This window comes from Fusarium redolens (assembly GCF_020744475.1).
Source record: "Fusarium redolens strain MPI-CAGE-AT-0023 chromosome Unknown BKA55scaffold_1, whole genome shotgun sequence".
NCBI lineage: Eukaryota > Fungi > Ascomycota > Sordariomycetes > Hypocreales > Nectriaceae > Fusarium > Fusarium redolens.
This window is the reverse complement of record NW_025763664.1, coordinates 1220907-1239655: the sequence shown is the minus strand read 5'-3', so window position 1 is coordinate 1239655 and position 18749 is coordinate 1220907. Positions and strand designations below refer to the sequence as shown.

General features: G+C 49.0%; 9 protein-coding genes across 9 annotated transcripts; 6 read left to right on the top strand and 3 right to left on the bottom strand.

The window, feature by feature from the left end:
* Positions 1–93: 93 nt before the first annotated feature.
* BKA55DRAFT_548405 (nineteen complex-related protein 2-domain-containing protein) lies at positions 94–1759 on the bottom strand. Its single transcript, XM_046191117.1, has 2 exons — positions 1616–1759; positions 94–1546 (listed from the first exon to the last, which is right to left on the bottom strand). Exons 1-2 carry the CDS (start codon positions 1719–1721, stop codon positions 267–269), a joined length of 1386 nt encoding a protein of 461 aa, XP_046056150.1. The 5' UTR covers positions 1722–1759; the 3' UTR covers positions 94–266.
* Positions 1760–1921: 162 nt separating this feature from the next.
* Positions 1922–2390, top strand: BKA55DRAFT_682472 (uncharacterized protein; the record flags this gene model as incomplete). Its single annotated transcript, XM_046198352.1, has 4 exons — positions 1922–1972; positions 2062–2133; positions 2180–2254; positions 2313–2390. 4 exons carry the CDS (start codon positions 1922–1924, stop codon positions 2388–2390), a joined length of 276 nt encoding a protein of 91 aa, XP_046056149.1.
* A 172-nt stretch (positions 2391–2562) lies between these two features.
* Positions 2563–3097, bottom strand: BKA55DRAFT_532034 (uncharacterized protein; the record flags this gene model as incomplete). Its single annotated transcript, XM_046189288.1, has 2 exons — positions 2563–2741; positions 2824–3097. 2 exons carry the CDS (start codon positions 3095–3097, stop codon positions 2563–2565), a joined length of 453 nt encoding a protein of 150 aa, XP_046056148.1.
* Positions 3098–3789: 692 nt separating this feature from the next.
* On the bottom strand, positions 3790–6415 carry BKA55DRAFT_497543 (glycoside hydrolase superfamily; the record flags this gene model as incomplete). Its single annotated transcript, XM_046186479.1, has 3 exons — positions 3790–5153; positions 5207–6299; positions 6362–6415. The coding sequence occupies 3 exons, from the start codon at positions 6413–6415 to the stop codon at positions 3790–3792; spliced, it is 2511 nt and encodes an 836-aa protein (XP_046056147.1).
* Positions 6416–7674: 1259 nt separating this feature from the next.
* BKA55DRAFT_588112 (ZIP zinc transporter-domain-containing protein) lies at positions 7675–10704 on the top strand (the record flags this gene model as incomplete). Its single annotated transcript, XM_046194752.1, has 6 exons — positions 7675–7702; positions 7752–7913; positions 7962–9083; positions 9726–9865; positions 9930–10179; positions 10238–10704. The coding sequence occupies 6 exons, from the start codon at positions 7675–7677 to the stop codon at positions 10702–10704; spliced, it is 2169 nt and encodes a 722-aa protein (XP_046056146.1).
* A 553-nt stretch (positions 10705–11257) lies between these two features.
* Positions 11258–12037, top strand: BKA55DRAFT_532030 (uncharacterized protein; the record flags this gene model as incomplete). The annotated part of the gene is made up of 3 exons (XM_046189287.1): positions 11258–11559; positions 11675–11705; positions 11798–12037. 3 exons carry the CDS (start codon positions 11258–11260, stop codon positions 12035–12037), a joined length of 573 nt encoding a protein of 190 aa, XP_046056145.1.
* Positions 12038–13609: 1572 nt separating this feature from the next.
* BKA55DRAFT_588111 (uncharacterized protein) lies at positions 13610–14510 on the top strand (the record flags this gene model as incomplete). Its single annotated transcript, XM_046194751.1, has 3 exons — positions 13610–13871; positions 13927–13976; positions 14010–14510. The coding sequence occupies 3 exons, from the start codon at positions 13610–13612 to the stop codon at positions 14508–14510; spliced, it is 813 nt and encodes a 270-aa protein (XP_046056144.1).
* An 813-nt stretch (positions 14511–15323) lies between these two features.
* BKA55DRAFT_532028 (uncharacterized protein) lies at positions 15324–15776 on the top strand (the record flags this gene model as incomplete). Its single annotated transcript, XM_046189286.1, has 2 exons — positions 15324–15454; positions 15518–15776. 2 exons carry the CDS (start codon positions 15324–15326, stop codon positions 15774–15776), a joined length of 390 nt encoding a protein of 129 aa, XP_046056143.1.
* Positions 15777–17313: 1537 nt separating this feature from the next.
* Positions 17314–18088, top strand: BKA55DRAFT_532027 (Ctr copper transporter family-domain-containing protein; the record flags this gene model as incomplete). Its single annotated transcript, XM_046189285.1, has 2 exons — positions 17314–17439; positions 17501–18088. 2 exons carry the CDS (start codon positions 17314–17316, stop codon positions 18086–18088), a joined length of 714 nt encoding a protein of 237 aa, XP_046056142.1.
* Positions 18089–18749: the final 661 nt, after the last annotated feature.

Genomic DNA, 18749 nt, shown 5'->3' with positions numbered 1-18749 from the left:
CTTCGAGTGTGCGATTAATTGGACGCGAAGCTGTAGTATGTATATATCTCATATTCTAGATGTAACATATAATGTCATATGAATTCGACATATTCGTAGATCTAAAGCCGACATCGAACTGCATAGTGCGTCATGCAAGGGTTCATATTTTGCAACACCTCTCGTGATGTTGACTGGGTATTCATTTATTCAATACATATGACAAGTAACTCCACTTTCCCTGTATCGAAAGAGTTGAACTAGAAAAGGGTTTCTCTATTCGATGCTCAAATCTCCTCATCTTCGGGTTTCCTCGATGGTGTCCCAAGTGTCTCAAGCCCTCTGGCCCCCACCATTTCCACAGGAGCATTTGCTGGAACTTCCACGCCCTTCCCTTCAACCACCTTTCCTTGTCCCATAGCTTCTTGGTATTTCCTACCCGTCTCATCTAGCAAAGCTTGTACCTCTCCTTCTCTTTTTACGATCTCCTCACGTTCCCTTTTAAGCTTCTCAACACGATTTTGCTTCCCCTTCATCTCCTCTTCCATACCCTTCAGCGTTGTCTGCAGACGAGCTAGACATTCCGTCAAGCTTGGTAGAGGTGATATCTTGGGTGGTGCTTGTAACAAGTCCTGGCTGGGATCTTTCCGGGGCTTTTTCAAGCCGTCCATACCTGCACGTGTCTGCGCAGCTTCGTATGCGATTCGCCTCTCTGCATCGCTATCAGATGAAGAATCTGAAGTGTGTCCTTCAGCGGCTGTGATGAGCTCCTCCATCATCTTGCGATCTTGTTTCCGCCTCTCCTTTTCGGCACGTCTACCCAAAGAGAGTCCACCATCTTCAACGTAGTTATCGAATCCTTCGCCGAGATCCTCGTCCTCGGCTATTAATCGTGTATCGTCCTTCTTTTTGCGTCCAAATGGATCCTCATCGTCTTCAACCGAGAGAAAGTCCTTCTCCAGAGCTAATCGTTTACGCCGTTCTTTCTTTTCTAGAATCTCGGCTTCTGTTAGAATAGCCGTTGGTTGTGGTTGGTTGAACTCTGACGAATCAACAACGACAGCGCCCTCAAGTTCAGAAGCATCCAGGTCCATGAGATCGCTGTCGTCGGGTGGCAGAGTTGACGGCCTTTGTGGAGTATTTGGTGTTGATGATTGTAATTCTTCGAGGTATTCTTTGCTGTACTTGGGTCGGTCGTCATCGTCCCCAATAGTCCTCATGGGAAGGCCCTTCGTACCCAGTCCTCTTTTGATAGCGCTGTTTTCTAATGCGCGCCCCAAAGGCAACTTCTTGGGAGTGAAAACCTCGGTGGTCTCGTCATCTCCAGCAGTGCTATCGTCTCCACCAAAGGACAGTCGTGAGGATTTGTTCGATTTTTTCTTTCCTTTCAAAGATCCTGATCGACTAATCGCTGGTCGCACCACCACTGGTCCATCATCGTCATCGTCGTTCGCGGCTGGTGCGTCTCCCAGGCCCTCACTGTCCGCAAGATTGAAGCTCTTCCTTAGCCCCGACTGTCGGAATGGTTTACGACCAGCTTTTGCACCAAATACTGGCTTAACAGGTTCTGTGTTCGCAAGGGTCAGCCTTGATCCCATCAGCAAGAGTCGCATTTTCAAGTTCTGGGAATACTCACCATCGCTACCAGCACTGTCACCACTTGCTCCTGATGGGACATTTTCGCTGGAGTCCTCATCGGCGATCTTGATGACCTTGGCCTTTCGTTTCGCAGAAAAACTCATGATGCGATTATTTTTAATGTCGGCGCATTAATTGTGAGGCAGAAAGTTCGCGACGACGCGGATGAAAGTGACGTGCAATTTGGCTCGATATCTTATCAACACGTGACGTTGAATTTCCGCCCAGAGAAACGGAGATAGCTCTAGGCCGCGATCGCGTCGCATGAAACAGCATCCAACTATTCAACCATTTATTGCTCAAGATGGCGCCCGCACAACCTGAGCTGAAGAAGGCAGGTCTTGATCTTTCCTGCGTCGCATGCTCCTCAGCTTTGTCTTCAGCGCTTCTCCCGGGCTGAATCATTGCGATCTATTGCTGCTGATCCATAGCTAACTTTTACAGTACCTCGACAAGAGACTGTTCGTCCAGTTGAACGGCAGCCGAAAGGTCATCGGTATCCTCCGCGGTTACGATGTAAGCAATATCCGTACGATTATACGAACAGCACTAATGGAAACAGGTCTTCCTGAACATTGTCCTCGACGAAGCGGTGGAGGAGAAGGATGGAGGAGAGAAGCAGAGAATTGGCATGGTTGTACGTTTTCCCGATTGACGATCAGATCACAGAAGACAAGGTACTAATATTTGGACAGGTCATCCGTGGTAATTCGGTAGTAATGCTCGAGGCTCTCGAAAGAATTGGCGGCGATGACCGACGTGGAGACCGATAATCTTGAAGAAGGGCGGAAACACTGGAAGAGATGACGGAAATTATGTGATCTTTATTGGCGTTAAGGTCGAAAATGAGACAAGTCCTTGTGGGCAGTTTGTTTGGGTCACATCTTACTAGATATCAAGAGAGGATATCCTCGAATTGTTATACCATGTCCAGCCAACACTACACTACTCCTTCTTCTCCCATGCCTTCTCGTCATAAGAGTCCATCAACTGGCCAGCGTACGCCTTCTGCCAACCCTTGATACCTCCAATCAGAATTTCAGCCTTGATCTCGGTCTCTTCAACTTCATCGAGGTAGTCCTGCATCCAGCCAGCACATCGTGGACCTCGACTTCCGCAGCTGCCTGAAGGATAGTGAGTAATAGGTCGGGCTTAGCTATTTCGAAGGTGATGACTTGCCACAATAAAAGATGATTCTCTTGATACCTGCCTGTTTGACAAGCTGATAGATCTGAGGACGAGTCTGATACAACGTGTGAGCGGGGAGATTGATGGATGTAGCGATAGTGCCGCCCTCCCAGTCTGTCCTTCGAACATCAACTAGCAAAAAGTCTCTGTGGGCATTCTTTCCAGAAGCTGCATTCACTTCAATAAGTTTGGCGACGATGGACGGGTCTGTTCGAGGGCATTCGGCCTTTGGCTCAGGGAACTCCTCCCACCATTGCTTCTGCGGGGTGTCCTGCGGGGCGTCTTCTCCCATGATGTGACTTTTGTTCAAATAGAAAGTAGTAAAGTTTTGTAGCCAAGCTGTGAAGTTTCTGTGGCAATGATTTTGAATGAAGTCTTGGAAATGATTGTCTACAATGCAGGTTGGACGTCGAAAAGAATTGCACTTTGTATCGTGGCTAATGATGACGGGATGCAGTGCCGACCCGGAACTTTTACCCCGGATTAAGGTTGTACGGCAACATCACGGGTCGGATTGCAAATGCTTCTCACACTTGATATAGCAATCCTCAAGAAAGCATCGATGGTTTGGTAGGTGAACTGAAAAATCATGGTCTTGCTATTGTGATATGCTTGTAAAAAGGGTTATTCGGCCACGTTGTTTGAGTACCCGAAGTTGATTGAAGCAGACAACCATAAGAATTCATGAGACACCTTTCACAGGTCTTTATAATACAAAGTATAATAATGTTTTATAAATGGCAGCATATTTTTCTATGAAATGGTATTTTTTCGTTCTTTAAACCATCAGTATTCATTTATGTAAGTCGTCAATTAAAATGTCCTTCAGGGTAACATAAGCACCACAATACAGACAACTCACTACAATCATGCTTCAAATCACTACCACCTTATACGTGAATAGCTAGGCAATATTCAGTATTTGAGTTACAATTAAACAAAATCAGTTTTGACAACGCTATACATGCTTTTATATATCTGTAATCATGGGTCGAAAGACTTCTCCTCAACAGTAATCTTCGACTCTAGAGCAATATCACCAGCAGATCTTCCAATCATAAACTTGTAGTCACCACCCTTAACCACCCACTTCTTCTCCAACTCGTCAAAGAAGGCAAAGTCACGAGCACGAACAGGTATCTCAACCTTTGTGCTCTCACCAGGCTTCAGTGTAACCTTCTCGAAAGCAGCCAGCTGCTTCAGAGGATCACCCTTGGAAGCCTGAGCGGCTCCGACGTAGACTTGCACAGCGATGGCGCCGACGACCTTGCCTGTGTTGGAAACCCTCACATTGACAGTGTAGTCACCGCTCGATTCCTTGACTTCTAGATCGGAGTAATCGAATGTGGTGTACGAGAGACCGAAACCAAAGGGGAAGTTGACCTTGTCAGCGGAAAGGCAGTCGAAGTAGCGGTAGCCGATGAAGACACCCTCGCCGTATGTTACCCTCAGTCTGCCATCAACGTGCTTTCCGGGGAAGTTGCCATACGCAGGACAGTCCTCGAGCTTCTTGGGGAATGTGCAAGTAAGGTGGCCTTCGGGGGTTTGGGCGCCTGTAAGCACATCTGCGATGGAGTTACCAGCCTCTTGGCCAGGGAACCAAGTCTGAACAAGACCCTGGATCTTTTCCAACCAGGGCATAGCAATGGCGACACCAGTTGAGTTGACAACAATAGTGTTGGGGTTGGCCTCAGCGACCTTGGTGATGAGGCGGTCCTGGCTACCATCCTTGGGGAGGTTGAAGCTGACCTGGTCCTGTCCCTCGGTCTCCCAGAATGGCTCGTGACCAGTGAAGATGATGGCATAGTCGGCGTCCTTGGCGACGTCGACAGCTTCCGAGAGGAGGTTGCGGTCATGCTCTGCCTCTGACATGTATCCTACGCGGAGACCACATCGCCCCTCCAAGATACCAAGGTCAAGATCCTCTCCATCCTTGGCAGCGGGAGGCGAAGTGTGCATAACAAGCTTGTACTTGCGTCCCGCCTCCAAGGAGACCTTGAACTCGGGAGGGTTATCACCACCGAATAGGAAACCCATCGCATCCTTGGAGTTCTCTTTCTGCTCGAAGACTACCTTGCCGTCGATGATAAGCTTGCTGGGTCCCAGACCAGACGCGGTAAAGTAGTACTTGGCGGTCTCCTGGGCTGTGAAGGTACCCTCAAGGGTGACATCCTTGTTGCTGAAACCAAAGCCACTCAGAACGGACACTTCGGAGTTGGGGTGAGCAGGTCGGACTTCAATAGGCTCAGGGTTGCCGGGCTCGAAGATCTTGAAAGTGAAACCGGGGTTGCCATCCAAGTCAACCACATTTTCGGCGATAGGGGGGAGCATGCGGAATGTGTGAGCTCCTATTACAGTGTTAGTAATCGTTGCCTAAAATCTCACTTCTGGAGCTGCTTACCCTTAGCATAAGAGAACTCTACACTGTCGCCGAGAGCTTCGTGAAGAGCATCCCAAGGGGTGACCTTGTAGTGAGCGTTGACAGACGCACTGCCGCCACCGTGAGCGAGACCAATCTTGGCGTGGCCTAGCAGGGCAATCTTCTTGCCCTTGACCTTCTCTTTCGACAAAGGAAGAACATTGTCTTGGTTCTTCAAAAGAACAATACCCTTGGAACCAGCCTCTCGAATCAAAGCTTGGTGCTTGGGGTTGTTGATAGCCCTCTCATCGGGAATGCTGGGATCCTTGAAGCAGTTGAGACGCTCGAGGAACTTGAGTACACGTTTTGCGCGCTCGTTGATAGTCTCCTCGGAAGTCTTGCCAGCCTTGATAGCGGCGATGACATCCTCAGTCTTCCTCCAACGGGTAGGACCGGGCATTTCGAGATCCAGACCAGCTTCGAGAGACTCAACGGTAGAGTTGACACCACCCCAGTCGCTCATAACAAGACCATCCCATCCCCAGTCGCCTCGGAGGACCTTCCTGAGCAGAAACTCGTTGGAGTCAGCATGGTGTCCGTTGACCTGGTTGTAGGAAGTCATAACAGCCCAGGGGTTGGCCTCCTTGATGGTGATCTCGAATGGTCGGAGGTAAAGTTCTCGCAAAGTTCTCTCGCTAATGGTTTCATCGACAGTCAAGCGCTCAGTCTCCTGCTCGTTAGCAGCAAAGTGCTTGATGGTAGCTGAAACACCCTTGTCTTGGAGACCCTCGACAACTCTGGCGGCCATCTTTCCAGTCAAGAAAGGGTCTTCTGAGAATGACTCGAAGTTGCGACCGCCCAAGGGATGACGGTGTAAGCACATAGTGGGAGCAAGGAGACAACGAGCGCCCTTGGAATGTGTCTCTTCAGCAAGAGCAGTACCGATTCTCTTGGCCAGGTTGACATCGAAGGTTGATGCCATCAAACAAGCAGCAGGGAAGCAAGCAGCTGAAGTGCCACCGGCAAAGGCAGCTCCTCGAGCGCCATTAGGGCCATCCGAGACCTTGGCATTAGGAACGCCCTTGGAGGGAATAGGGACTGTCTCCCAAAGGTCCTTTCCAGCGAGGAGCGAGATCTGTAAGTGAAGTGATTAGTTGACTAAGGAAATATCAATGATGGACTGTAAGTGAAACATACCTTCTCCTCAAGAGTGAGGGAAGAGAGGATGGATTGGATATCAACAGAGGCCATGTTGATACAGAGAAGTCAATTGACTGAAGAGGAGTGAAGAATCACATCTTGTGAAACGAGGAGAAGCCAGCTCTTTAATAGCACAATGGCCAACCCCTCAACGCCATGACAACTTCTCCAGGATAGTGAACTCGCGTATACTTCACCCGAGTCATCCGCTATTCAACCGAAGATGGCACTCATGTGGCCATTGAGTACCCGCTTTACGTGCATCTGCGTAGGATGCGGTGTTGTGCCATTGGATCGCGGACAAGGTGGTTCCTTGGTTTAGTGGTGAGTCTATCGATGCTAGTGGTACCGATCCGAGGCTATTCCGATGTTCAGACGGAGCTTTCCCAGTGAATAGCCTTGGAGGTCTCGAGATGGTTAGTTAAATATGTCTTTTTCTTGTAAATTGAGTTTTAAGAACGTTTCTCAACCGTTACCTGCATGTCTAAGTGCAGACTAACTTTGAGTAACATTCTGAAAGTTGTGTCTTGTGCACACAAGTAAGTACAAGGTGAGGTCAGTGAATGTCACCCATCGGCTAAATAGAAGTGTCCCATCCTTCCAGAGCTACAGTGGAGAACATCGGGTCTTCGCTCCTAAGTTCCGGGAGGGTCACTTATCATCGACAAGAATGAAATACACTTACATGTGATTTTCCTCTTGATGAAATAAATATCTTCGGATCTGCTAAAACTTAGTATAAACGTCGGAAAATTATCGTAAAAGGGTTCAGTCAAGTATTTGAGTCTGTGGTTGTCTTGCAAGGACTCAGTCTGGCCCGTGTCTTGTTGAACCCCCAGCTGGAGCATCACCTGGGGGCCCCTGAAAGATCGCCATTGACAGCTGCAGAATTGGAGCACTAAAGGAATAGTGCCATTAGATGTGCATCGCATCACCATGAAGCAACAAGAGACTCAAATTATCCGGTATATAAAGATACCAACAAGTCCCTATTCATACCTGAAAAGGAAACAAAGGAGTTAGTTATTGATGTTTCTTATTCACAATCCTTGCTTCATCCCTTGGTAAAACAAACAAATATGCCCCTTGAAACCATCAGCCGAGGATTATGCGCCTCAAAGAAAAGAACAGGTCAAACAAACTCAAAACATGTGCTCAACTCAACTTACCTAACTAGAACAGTGACGCAAACAAAAATAGCAGCACACACCAAAGACACACATTGACCTCCATGTAATCGTGTCATCTCCCGCGATGCCATTGTCGACAACACAGCAATTATAGGGAAACCAGGTAGTTACGGTCTGAACATGAGCGCCCATTTAGAGGTGCCCCGAGGTATTACACGTCATGACTTTACTTGACCCCCTTTACTGACAATTTTTAGGGGAGTCGTGGGCTTCAATTCCAACGGATTTGATTCTCGCCGAGTTGAAGCGTCGCAAAGATGAGGGCGAGAAACCAGAATGCGGTTCGAGAACAAAGGGTTCTTATGATACGTCGGCGCATGTATTTGCATTGATTCTTATCTTGACCCTCAGCACGTTAGGTAGGTTTGTTCAATTGGGAGCTTTGACACGGCACTGATGTTATACAGCATGCGCATTTCCTCTCCTATCGCGACGAACGATGCGCGGCCGAGGACAAAAGACCGTGATATTCTACTGCCAGCACATTGGAACCGGTGTCCTTCTGGCAACGGCCTTCGTCCACCTCCTCCCGACCGCTTTCGAGTCCATGACCGATCCATGCCTCCCCGATTTCTTTAGCAAAGGATATACACCGTTTCCAGGTTTTGTGGCTATGGTTTCTGCTATCATTGTCGTCGGAATCGAATCGTACCTTACAGCCCGAGGAGCTGGTCACTCTCATTCCCACAATCATGGGTACTTTGACTCGGACGACGAACACGAGAGCGAGCTGCCCATGATGGATGCAGCTGGACTATCTGAAAGGAGGCACGGACCGCGACCACCGGATATTCATCTTGAGAACATGGAGAGTCAGGGGTTGGTTGCTGGCGTGTCGCCGCTCCCTGGATCTTCACCTTTAGTGGGACAGGAGGGCAAGAAGCTTCACGATGATTTCAACGATGACGACTCGGATCTTGACTTGGACATGGCAGAGCTTGAACCAGCCGGATCAAGCAGCACGAGACATCGACATGGACCTTATGCGTCTCTCAAGCCTGAGGGAGTTGGCGCTGAAGAGGAACCTATGACACCCATGACCCCAATGTCTCCCGGACCACAGAACCCCGAAGAGCAACAAAGGAAGCTACTGCAGTGCCTTTTGCTTGAGGCTGGTATTCTCTTTCACAGCGTCTTCATCGGTATGGCCATCTCCGTCGCCACCGGTCCCGCCTTTGTAGTCTTCCTTGTCGCCATTAGCTTTCACCAAACCTTCGAAGGCCTTGCTCTAGGCAGCCGTATCGCCGCAATTCAGTTCCCACGCAAATCACTCCGCCCATGGCTCATGGTTCTCGCCTACGGAACCACAACACCAATCGGCCAGGCAATCGGTCTTATCGTGCATCGCATGTACGACCCCAAGAGTGCGGGAGGTCTGCTCGTGGTTGGCTTCATGAACGCCGTGTCATCGGGACTGCTGTTGTATGCGGGTCTTGTGCAACTATTGGCGGAGGACTTTTTGACGGAGAAGAGCTACAAGATTCTGAAGGGCAAGAGGAGACTACAAGCTTTTATGGCTGTTTGTGCTGGTGCGCTCTTGATGGCTGCTGTTGGGGCTTTTGCCTAAGAGGAGTTACTGGACGGTTTAAAAGAACTGGTATACATAGAATGTAAAATTGGTGGCATCTCGTCAACGGCGTCTTTCAGGGTGGGAAATGGAGTTTTGAATGTAACACGGAGCGATACAGATATTGATAATGTTACTTGTATTTCGTTTGTCTGTTGTCAGTTCGTCAGAGTGATACCATAGTATATGTGCAGATACTTCATTGAGAGACGCCATGATATCTTCTTTCCGAGGACTTGCATCATGAACAACCCCGGCTGGCCCCACATCAAAAGTCCGAACTTCCGGGGTGCGGTCTTCGAAATGGTCCGTCTGCTACCCCCTTGGGCCCCCTTTGCTCCAGGGTCTTTCGTGTTTCACCCAATTATAAATCTCCTTTTAATCAGCTCCCACCCACACCCGTATGAGCTCCCATGACATGACGAGCTATCGAACCATCAAGAAGTGAGCCCAGAAGCTGAATCTTGAGTGGCTGTCTCATTCTCAAGTCGGACAAACGTGTCCCTCGTTGTACCTATTTCGTCGCCTTTATCTCCCCGCCCTCTCCTCGCTTTCTTGTGTGATCTCATCATGCCTGGCCAACGTATCCTCCTCTTCATTGTAGCTCAGGCTCTTTTTGCTGGGCTTGCTATACTTCTCGCTAATTCGCCGTATCGTAATATGTCTGTCTCACCAACTGGTAGCCAGCCATGGGCTGATGGACCTATGAAGCTGGTGACAACACCACAGTATGAGACTAAGAAGGTCAGTCAATTGGATTCAAGTGTTTCGGGGTGCAATTGGCAACACTGACCGTTCAATCTGGTAGACCGATCTTTTCACCACAGGCGCCACTCACATGGCGCTTTTGCATAATGCCATCATTCGTGGCTTCAATTCCATCTACCTCCAAGCTCCTCATGTAAAGGACGCCGACAAAGCCGACTTCATTGGTTATTCTCAGACTTGGTTCAAATTTGTCAAGTCGCACCACGATGATGAGGAGGACAACCTCTTCCCCAAGGTTCAAGAACTTCTCGGTGACGAGCCAGTTTGGGACGAGACCCATCATGAGCACGGTAAGAATCCTGCAGTCTTCAATTAGTACTTACTTGATCACTAACACCGAGACCTCAGAGTCCTTTCTTGCGCCGCTTGCCGAGTTCAACACATACCTCTCTAACCTCGCCTCACCCACTGATCTCGACGGCGCTCAAGTCATCAAACTCATGGACGCCTTCAAGGAGCCCTTCGAGCATCACTTCCACAGCGAGATTTCCACTATCGCCGCTCTGTCAGAACACCCCAAGGCTCCCAAGGAAGACACCCCCGAGGGCGCTGCCGCCGGCCTGACCTTCAAGACATGGGGCAAGAAGACAGTCACAAAGGCCGGCGTGCTCGATGTCGTGCCTTTCTTCCTCCTGAACTTGGATCGAACTGCTGAGGAGGGTATGTGGGCTAACTGGCCTCCGATGCCTGCGCCTATCTCTTGGGGTCTGACGAATATCGCGGGTTCGTGGTACGGCAAGTGGTGGAAGTTTTCGAGCTGTGATTCGCAGGGCAAGCCTCAGGAGCTATATGCTCTTCGGGATCTGAAGCAGTGATTGGGAAGTTGGTTCTTTCAGTTGGGCTCTCATGAAATGTTGTATGTGCTATTCTTTGGCGTTGTTTGGCAAGTGAAAGGATGAGAACTATACTTTTGTTAGTCGAAGAAATTCAATGGGTCGATGTGCCAACAATCTTCACTTTCCTCCTTGTCCCAGCGGTGAATGTCTTCTAGATTGCGGATTCTTGTTTGGTATCGGTTCGTAGAAAGAAGCAAACGGCGGTTTCTTTGAAGTTGTACATCCGTATGGTATCGTCGTGGTCATACCACATCAGGTAGCGGAAGGAATAAAGGCCTGACTTGCAAACATGTCAGTACACGATAAGTCATATTGCAGAAACGACTTTTTGAAAGAAACCATGCATAACTCCAAGCCTTCCAAAGAGTCGCAGAATGGCTATAAACCTCGGAATCAACACAGTGACATCTCTGATTCCTCCCCTCATCACACTTGTGAACATCTGCCAGACTCTTGAACACGATATTAGTGAAGAATCAGACTCATAGACCATCATCAGATCCACGAACCTTGCCCCCACCAGACTAAGAATATGGCTCATTTCATTTCTTCGTTTCGAAGCCAGATGAAAAGTGGCAATAGAATGTCGGACATGAGCTCGGATTCGAAACTCTCTTCAACCTTTGACAAGGAGTCAGATACGAGTTCCGCGTACTCTGATTACAGCGAATTCCAAGACTCCAGTTCGACGTATGCTGGTAATAGCACCGATAGCACCACGGTCCAAGTCAACTTTGACCATTGGGGTGAACGAGATGACCACGCCTTGACTTCAACTCTTCAGAGACCGCCTTTTTCTCCACGAGTGGTCGCAGAGCATCAACGCCGATCCAAGTATGCTGATTTTCCGAACTGCGCTCATGACTTCCGCGCCATGTATATAGAGCAAGTTTCGGAGACTGGCTCGCGTTTGATTCTTGTTAATAACTCTTGAAAGCTCCCTTGGTAGGTCACCAATAATGGATCTGAAAGCGAGACGTGTAAGTCCAACCCCCTAGTTAGCGATAGAATATTAGAAACTGTATCAGTGACAGACCTTATCGAACTTATATGTGATACTGACGCTCTCCAGTCCAGTGCAGACTCCATCCGCGCTGTCTGGGGCAGTCCAGAACGCCATTCCAGGCGTTCTTCTGAATTTCAGTCCAGCCACCAAAGCAACGATACCGCCGAGACTCGTTCTTCCAGAAGATACGTTCCAACAACTCTGGAAGATACGCGACCCAGAGTAACACCCGTTCACCGAACTCGTTCCGTGACTGAAGCTCGCCGTGATGCTACCTCGACAGCCGGCACCAGACCTACAGCCTAGCTGTGATTCAGGCGTGCTGTTGCGACAGATGAGCTCGGGCTCAGTGAGTAGCCCCTGAATGGGAGAGTAAAACTTGATATTTGTTCGGCGTTCTGGATGGGGAAGATTTGATTTCTTTAGACGGTGGTTCGACGTGTACGGTTCGGCAGGAGGATTTTGGGGTTTCTTTCGGCTCAGGGATGGATCGAGGTATCCTATCGACGGGTTCTTGCTTGCTTGGGTAGGAGTTTTTGATTTCTGGGACAGACGCGATTAGCACGGTTTTCAATTTCGGTATTGTGGGAGTCAACACGAGGTTCAAGATCAAGCTTATGACTTCGTAAGTGGCCCTTTGATCAAAAATAGCTCGTGTGGATGTATTTGAGCGCCAGTGACTAATGCTCTCCTGTTCATGTAGGCTTTCACCTCTGTTGTCCTCATTTCCCCTTCAGGTAGTAGTATTCAAAAACCGAAGTACTTGAAGGCCCACTGTGCACAGTAAGAGAATCAGGTCTTCAGTGCTTCCGGGTTTCGAAGCCCCTGATGGGAATTGTCAAACGCCAGGTCGCGACGGATCATAATTGGGGTCTGATAACAGCGCTACTGATGATAGTGTGTCTGAATATTCGATCGTTAGTATTCAATCTTGGCGGTTATACAACACTGAGTCAAAGAAAGTGCTTACATCTATGGGTATAGTGCTTCGGCGTTTCTATTTGAACAGCTGTTAACTGTTTATGCCCGCTACCACAGACTGAAGTATAAAATCCTTGGCCAAGGGGCTCAAAATTTGATTTTTTGCAAGTCCGTAATCCTCGTTGACCTTGAACTTGCTTTCCAACTAACGAAACAGATACCGGCGTCTGTCTCGACTTGAATCTTCATTATTCAACATTCAACATGGGATGTTGCTTCAGCCTTCCGGAACCGCCACCGCCCAGACGATCTAAATCAAAACCGAAGCAGTACATCATATATCCCAATGGGGCTCGTGTAAGACACCGTCCCGACGGTGGTGTCTCCGTGAGACCGCCGCCCCGGTATGACCGCGAGCATAGTCATCGGCATAGCCATCGACACAGCTATAGCCATGGACATAAACATAGTCACCGGCATGGTCACCGGCATGGTCATGGACGTAGTCATCGCCATGATCATCACCACCATCATCATAGGGAACCAAGTCACTCTGGGACAACTCTTGTGCCCAACCAAGGAGAACCAGAAACTGGTAATGGAGAATCTGAAGCTGGTAATGAACAATGATCGATGGGAATGGTGTTTTGTATAGTTCTTAGCTGCTAATTGAAGCCATTGGCTCTTCTATTCTCATATCTCGTGATGTAGTATTTTCTCGAGTGTAGTTCGACGGTTGTACCTTCCTTGTAACTAGGTGTCCCGTTAAGACAAATAGTGGAGCTGCTCGCGTCATGGACAAGTCCGAGGTCCGTAGTCTGTGTCGTGGTTGGTCAGTAAAGAGGGAAAGTGCCAGGGTCCTGAACTTACCTGATAGATACATGTCGTGTTGTCCCTTGCGTCTTTTAGAGAAACCTTCGACTTCTAAACCCAATTGTGATACTCGCAACCAACGCAATGGCTTCCAATCGCCATGTTCTCGTGCTCGGAGGCAACGGAAAGATCAGCAGGCTTCTCACGGTCATTCTGCTGAAGAAGTCCTGGACTGTGACGAGTCTGATTCGAAACCCTGACCAGATCGACGACCTGAAGAAGATCTCTGAGGGTTTGCCGGGAGAACACAAGATACTCGTCCATGATCTCATCAAAGTTGATAGTCAGGAGAAGGCCGCCGCTGTTCTTGATGAAGTGAAGCCGGATTCTGTTGTCTTCGGCGCCGGTGGGTTGGATCTCCGTCAGGTAGCTGTGAGAAGTGTGCGCTGATCAGTAAACAGGTCCTGGAAGGGGAACTGATCAAGACACGGTAGAAGCGCACTTACGGATCGTGTGTTGTTGTGCGTAACTGATGTGCTTCTAGATCATCCGCATCGATCGTGATGCTGCAATCTTCTTCATCAAGGCCTCGGTCGCCAACAAGTCCGTCAGTCATCATCTCCAGGTCTCTTACTTGGGCGCTCGACGTGAGCAAGCCCCCTGGTGGACTGCTGAGGACTGGGAAGGCTGGAAGAAGGTCAACTCGACTTTCCTGGGTCCTTACTATGAGCCCAAGACCGCCGCCGACGAAGCTCTCGTTACTGAAGCCAGGAAGAGAGATGGCTTGACCGCTGTATCTGTCCGCCCTGGCGGTCTCACCGACAAAGGCGAAGGGGGAGTGCTGTTGGGACAGACGAAGCAAGCCAGAGGCATGACCACTCGAGCGTCAACAGCGAGAGTCTTGGCCTTGGTGTTGGAGAAGGAGGGTGTGAAGGGGCATTGGTTGGATGTTCTCGACGGCGAGGAGGATGCAGAGACTGCAGTCGATCGTTACGTTCGTGATGAGACGGAGTGTGCTGAAGGAGAACCAGTCATGAAGAACTAATCCTGTAGTCGAGGATCATCGACCCCCCAAGACCAAGACGACACTTGGTGTTATTCCTGTGCCCATTCCTACCCACTATGGCACGCGAGTCCTCCGCCCGTAAGGGGTTTAGTCAGGTACCCGGCCTCGCACCCACGAGGCCAGTCCCACTGTTCCTGTGGGCGGTTAGGGAATCACCTAGCAGGACGTGCGCTAGAATATCCGAAAAGGGGAAAATAGTATTATGGAACTGCAACATGGTTTTTTGATATTCACAACTCTGATATATACGATATAACCATGAAACTCGATGCGAAGTTTGGCATCATAGGGATGCAGCTTGTCCATTTTTTTCGAAACGTGCATCGCAAAGTTGGGCTCAGGATCAGGGAGTGCGTAGTTGAACTTCCCATACTCTCCCCTTTGATATCAGAGATAGGGCAGCGGAACTGCTGCACCAGACAATAATGCCCCTGGAGTTCGAAAGAGCCCGCTGGAATTTGCAATCACTCGCTGGCTCTGGTGGGTTATAAATATCCTTCCTTTCTCTCCCACAAACCTCTTTTCCTTTTTCCATCGTCAACATCGCTTGCTCTGTCACGATTCAAACGACGCTCACGCCACCTCATTCCAAAACAAACATTTCTTTGACTTCGACCCGAAGTTCTTTTGATATCATATCTATCCTCGCTCTACCTCAAGGTATGTCGTCTTTCTCTTTGTGTTGTTTGCCTTCGGGTCACTTCACTTTCCTCTGTGTCCCCCCTTCAGTATCTCACATTTCCCCTCAGCTTTATAGAACCTATATCGCCCAAACTCCACTCGAACATTGCCATGGCTTTCTTCATGAAACTTCGCCAGAAGTGGCGAAAGATGCGCGCCCGATATCACGCGCGAAAGCGTCTGGCTAAGCGTGCTGCGGAGCACGACGCTCACGAGATCCGCCTCTCGCAGGTTCAGCGAGTGTAAGTTCATCTTCAACTTTGCTCGTCATACATCCGTGACGGAACTGACCCACATTCGAATAGTGCAGGAACTGAGCACCGTATTGAACGGGGCATCGACGTCATGGAGGCTGCTCGTCGCAGCGTGTACGGGGCTCACATGGTCCCCCGTACCACCGACTTCGGGGTTACCACCGAACAGGCTCGTGCCCTCAACGTCAAGCAGCATCAGGAAGACGCTTCCAAGGCCGCTGCCGACCAGCAGGAGGATGCCATCTTCGATGGCGGCTCTACCAAGGACGTTGCCACCGCTGACAACGATAACATCAACAAGCTCGTTTAAGTTCACCCAATCTCACCTATGATACGACGATTTTATGATTTTCACGACATGGTCACGATCAGGAAGGTTCTTGGGGGTTCGGAACGGGGTTTGCAATTTTGAAGGGAACAGTACATGACAATGGCTTTTAAGAACAAGGGTGTCACTAGGAGACGCACAATACATCAATTGTGCCCAAACTTGATCATTTCTGACGTGAATGCCTTCATCCCTACATTGATACAATCACTAAAATCTGCTTAATCTGCCTGTTATATTTTCGTGATGATTGAGCGCGCTTAACGTCCAAAGTCAGGCAGTGTTGTGTGTACTGTTCCCCTGGAGACGCTTGTGCAGCAAGCCCAATTTGGGCGTGTTTTACTAGGAAAATCCACTCCTGTACACTCGCCCTCCCATACTCTCGTCAATCTCTCTCTCAGACACTCAAGCACAAATGCGTCGAGGCAGCAGTCATTGTTTATTTCACTAGTGGGCTCGTTTGTGGGAGCTTAGGGCAGGGCAAACACTCGAGCATTGTGCAATCACAAATCAATAACTCACAAACCTGTCGGGCGCAGCACGTAGAGGCTCTTCTATTGTTAACTACCTGTCCGTCTCCCGGGGTTACGAGCATTCTGTAGAATCTGGTGGAAGAGTGTTGATGCCTCAGGGGCGGGGCGATGGGAGTTGGATAGGCCTGCACTGGAGTGTCAGGCTGCAGTGTCAAATGACGCCATCATTTACAACACAATAGAGCCACTAAGTGCGAGGCATTCGTTGCTGTTGTTGCACGAAGCTCCAAGATGATCTTGTGAGCTGGTAGTTACATAATTATGTGCTGTTGAGGATGTATGATATTTGTCCCTGTCCATCCTTCGAGTGAGGGGTATGAACAGTCTTTACTGCATGTATTGCACATCATCGTGATGTTTCTTTGTGTCCGCTTTCAAATATCAAGTTGATAGTGTAAATATCCAATTGTGCAATGAAGGCTGCCAAGCATTCACGTGTCTCCCCTTATCCACTAAAAACGGCAACGGACGTTAGAATAAAGTAATTCACTAACTGGTCGGTCCATGTCCCCATCCTTGACCCTGGTTCTACCTATCTTGTCGTGGTAAAAACGCCTGTCACCAAAATCGTAACACAATCATGATCCCTGCACCACAAGTATGAGTCCATTGTAGGTAAGTTGCTCAAATGTACGCAAAGCTGGGTCTCACCTGATTCGTCACCCACAAAATCACTTTATTCGCGTCGGTTTGTGGAAGGCGTGAAGCTGTTGTGGATGGTGTTCGTGGCGGTTTGGGGAAGGTCGAATACTACTGCAGCTACCCTTTCTTTGCTCCTTCGCTAACAAACTCAGTCGAACGCCTTTGGACTTTCCACATTCATCGCAGGGCCTATATTTTCGTTTGCTACTGTCCTGTCGAAACTTGATCTTCTTCTTCTCCATCATCATCATCATCGTCCACTTGCTTCAACAATCAACTTTCATCAAAAGATCAACAAAGACATCATCACACAAACCGTCATCGCTTCGCTATAGCTTTGCAACATGAATACAATCATGGATCACGAGATCACAGCCACCGCTGTAATGGATCCGGCTTCTGCAACTGCCCTCGCCAGCATGGAATCCATAAGCTTTGATGGTGGGCACAAGTCCTGCCGTATCAACCCCGTAAGCTTTTCCATCCGTTGCTTATTATCTCGAGCATCATAGCTGACAACACCTCTCCCAGATGCTTTGGAACTGGAACACTATTGGTTCCTGCTTTATTTCTATGTCGTGGCACATTGAATCCTATGCCAAGTTCGGCGCAACCTGCGTCTGCGCCATCATCCTGGTCATGGGTCTTGAATTCTTCCGTCGCTTGGCTAGAGAATGGGACCGCCACCTCCTCGCCAAACACGCCGCCAAGTTTGAAGAATCATCTGCTCCCGCTGCTGGTGTTGAATTTGCGGTCCTTCAACCTGCTGCCGCTCAACCTTCTGCTGCTCAACCTGATGACATTCAACCTGTGGCCGCTCAGCCTGCTGCCGCTACTGGCCCCAACAATGGTAAAGATGCAAACGCCGCTATCAACGGCGCCAACCCCATCCCCCCTTTTCGCCCCAACATCTGGCAACAGGCCTTTCGGGCTTTATTGCACATGGTGCAGTTTGCTGTCGCCTACTTCATCATGCTGTTGGCCATGTCCTTCAATGGTTACATCATCATTTCTATCTTCATCGGTGCTTACTTTGGTGCTTTCGCCTTTCAGTGGGACAAAATGAGCGCGACTGGCAACACTAGTACTTCCCAGGGGCCTACTATTTGCTGTGGTTAGGAAGGGGAGAAGATGCCCAAGTTTCTAGCCGTACGTTGTTGGAGGAAATTCACCAATTGCTTGATGTCAAGCTGGTAGAGAGGATGGGGTTCTGTGGGTGTGTTTTCGGGTTGCACTGCATTCTTTTACACTTGATATTGCTTCAAGTCCTGGTAATACATAATAAGAGGTTCTGATTGTTTCAATATGTTTGTCCTTGCTTGTTTTGTGTGACAGCAGTGTTGATGTGACACTGTGCTGCATGTTGTGTGTAAGTCAGCAGCCTTATCAGAGATGACTACTTTGACTAGGTCTCCTGGGATGTCGACACTGATAGCTGACCAAGAGGTCTAGCTTACTTTCGGACTTCGGCGTCTTGTCTATGGTATCGTCCGAATCTTACACTCGACGCGTCATTTACGTCTCCTGTTTCTTGTCTGTTATCAATCAAAGATATAAGTGAAGATGGAGTAGCATGGAAATAGAATTGGCTGACAAATTATCTTGGCAAGGAAGTGGATGTCCCCCAATTTCGATTGGCGTTAACCCGTCGATCCTCAACATGGGGCTGTCCTACTAACCCAATTGAGAAGCCCCCGTACGAGTCTCGACCAAACTCGCAACATTCATCAAATGCAACAGCTTTATTAATCACACTCCCATCTCCATCACCACCACAATT